The 2,290-nt window shown below is 37.4% G+C and overlaps 1 protein-coding gene across 1 annotated transcript; it reads right to left on the bottom strand.

Annotated features, from left to right (window-relative positions):
• Window positions 1–442: 442 nt before the first annotated feature.
• Window positions 443–1,390, bottom strand: LOC102022181 (taste receptor type 2 member 13-like). Its single transcript, XM_013511293.1, has one exon. The coding sequence runs from the start codon at window positions 1,382–1,384 to the stop codon at window positions 443–445; it is 942 nt and encodes a 313-aa protein (XP_013366747.1). The 5' UTR covers window positions 1,385–1,390.
• Between the last annotated feature and the right edge of the window lie 900 nt (window positions 1,391–2,290).

Below are 2,290 nucleotides of genomic sequence, written 5' to 3'. Positions count from 1 at the left end.
TCGATCCTCTCAGTGTTCCCATATTATTAGTGCTAGCAAAAGCCAAAAATCTAAGATTTTTCTATTTCTATTCTAAATAACTTCTGGTTATCCTTAATCCACTAAGTAATTAGAAGTATATAAGACATTAAAATAATTATCCCAAATATCCATTCTCAATGAGTGGTTTAGAAATGAAGGGCCATAAATAGTCAAAAGGCTGGGGTTCATAATTAAGAAAATGTTGGCTAGAGCAGATATTTTCAAGAGGTAAGGGGACCTTTCAGTTTAAGCTTTAAATTGTCAATAATATAAAAATGTACACAACAAAGATGCTATACATTACAGATATTCATTTAAAAATTTCACAGTGATTTTCACAATGAAAGAAACTGAGAGGAAAAATAAACTATCTTTGAAATAGTTTATTTTTAAAAGATTTAGAACATATGGCTGGAATGGCTTATAGAGTTGTGATCCTTTGATCCTTATCCTTTGTCCCACACTTTAACTGACTCAGCACAAAAAGAAAAGCCTGCCTCATCTTAGAGTTCCCCAGAATCAGGATAAGTGAATGGCCTGAAGGATAGATGAGTGAAATAGTCAGGGAAAGTGCATGGACCAGGCCACTCTGAGGCATCTGAAAAACCCATGACAGGAAGAGAGACAGAAAGTAACTGGTGTAGAGTAGGAGGAAAGAGACCACAATTTTCAAGGCATCGATATGGGCCTTGGTCCTGGGATCTCTGTGTCCTTTGCAGTTGAGCTGCATCTTCTGGAGATGTTTCCATAGGGAGATGATAAGCAGCAGAGAAGAGATCAGGGCCACGAGAAACGGTGTGAGGGAGAACATGGTCATGTTGAATATGATGAGCTTTGATAACGATGCAGAGTCACTCACTGTGGAATTCCGAGTTGTGTTTCTTTCACGTCCATGTTTCCAGTCTTCAATATGTGTGTTTATTTGTATCATATTCAAAAACAAGAACAGCAAGGTTCCTAGCAGTATTATCAGAATCACTTTTTTTACTCTCCACTTGAGGTAGAGAAAAATAGGCCTGGAGAAACTGGCTATTTTGAGCAAATAAAAAATGCTGAGGATTGTAGCAAGCCAGAGACTGAAATGATGGAAAACTACCCAGGTAAACGTAGCGATTTTTATTGCTTCTCTATCCACAGTTGAAAATGAATAATGAAGAGGTTTTAACAAACTTACTAATATTTCGCAGATCACTCCAATTCTGGAAATTGCCAGGATGATGAGGATTTGATCAACTGATGAGAGCTTTCGTTTATTGACCCAGTCAATGAGATTTATCAGCACTATAAATCCATTGCTCAAGTTCCCAGTTATGAACTGCACAACTATCAGGAGGTTGAGGAGGCTTTGCAGGCCACTTTCCATGTCCAAACTGAGAAAATTCAAAATCAAATACCACTGATGGTTACCTGCTGATCTGAAGTGTCACCAGAGTCTTTAAATGTACGGCCAAGTCTGTCCACCTCCTGTTCCTCTTGTGCCTTCTTTAACCGTCTGTCTAATGCCAAGTCAAAATCTCCAAGGTTTGTATTTATTATGAAGATAGATCTGGTGAAATCTTTTTATCTCGAATTTTTCTGTCAAGCCTTATTCAAGAGTTTTAGTTCCCTAAGACAAACTGAAATATATTTCATAGATGATTATGAAACAAAATTATATTCATATTTGCTAACATGCAAATCAGGATAGATTCTCTTTCACTGTTTTATGCTTTTGCCTTGCTTCAGTGGCAGAAATTTCAGTTCTACTAGCTGAAGTTCTAAGGTGTATAGAGATCTGGTTGATAAAATATTCAGCTAAATTAAGCATCAGTGTTTATCAGGATTATCACTGACCATTTATGAAACATGCAAAGACAGGGCTGACTTATTTCAAAAAGTCATTAATTTCCTGTGCATGGAGGCATCACGTGGTCAGTCCTGGGAATAGAGAAAAATTCATGCACAGAGCACTAGTCTTCTACACCGCCGCTATTCACCATTCGCCGGGGCTCCCTTCCATGCTCCCCAGACATCAAATCCTTGCTGGTTTTATTGCTTTCCCCCTCACATTGCTCTCCAAACATAGACATGAACAAAAATGAATTTGATATATCAAGAACAACTACAAGATATAGAACGACATTCTGCCATAAGTTTCGAACTTTATAACCAAAGGGAAAAAAAGATATTTATTATGAAGGGCAAAGTTTGTCCACCCTCTAACAACCCTAGGGAAAGAAAACAAATCAGAAAAATTCTGAATATGTGGACATGCAAATAGATGACCTAA

Source organism: Chinchilla lanigera, unplaced genomic scaffold, assembly GCF_000276665.1.
Source record: "Chinchilla lanigera isolate Chin_1 unplaced genomic scaffold, ChiLan1.0 scaffold00012, whole genome shotgun sequence".
In the NCBI taxonomy this organism is placed as follows: Eukaryota; Metazoa; Chordata; class Mammalia; order Rodentia; family Chinchillidae; genus Chinchilla; species Chinchilla lanigera.
The sequence above is the reverse complement of the archived record's forward strand: the minus strand, read 5'-3'. Positions and strand labels throughout refer to the sequence as shown.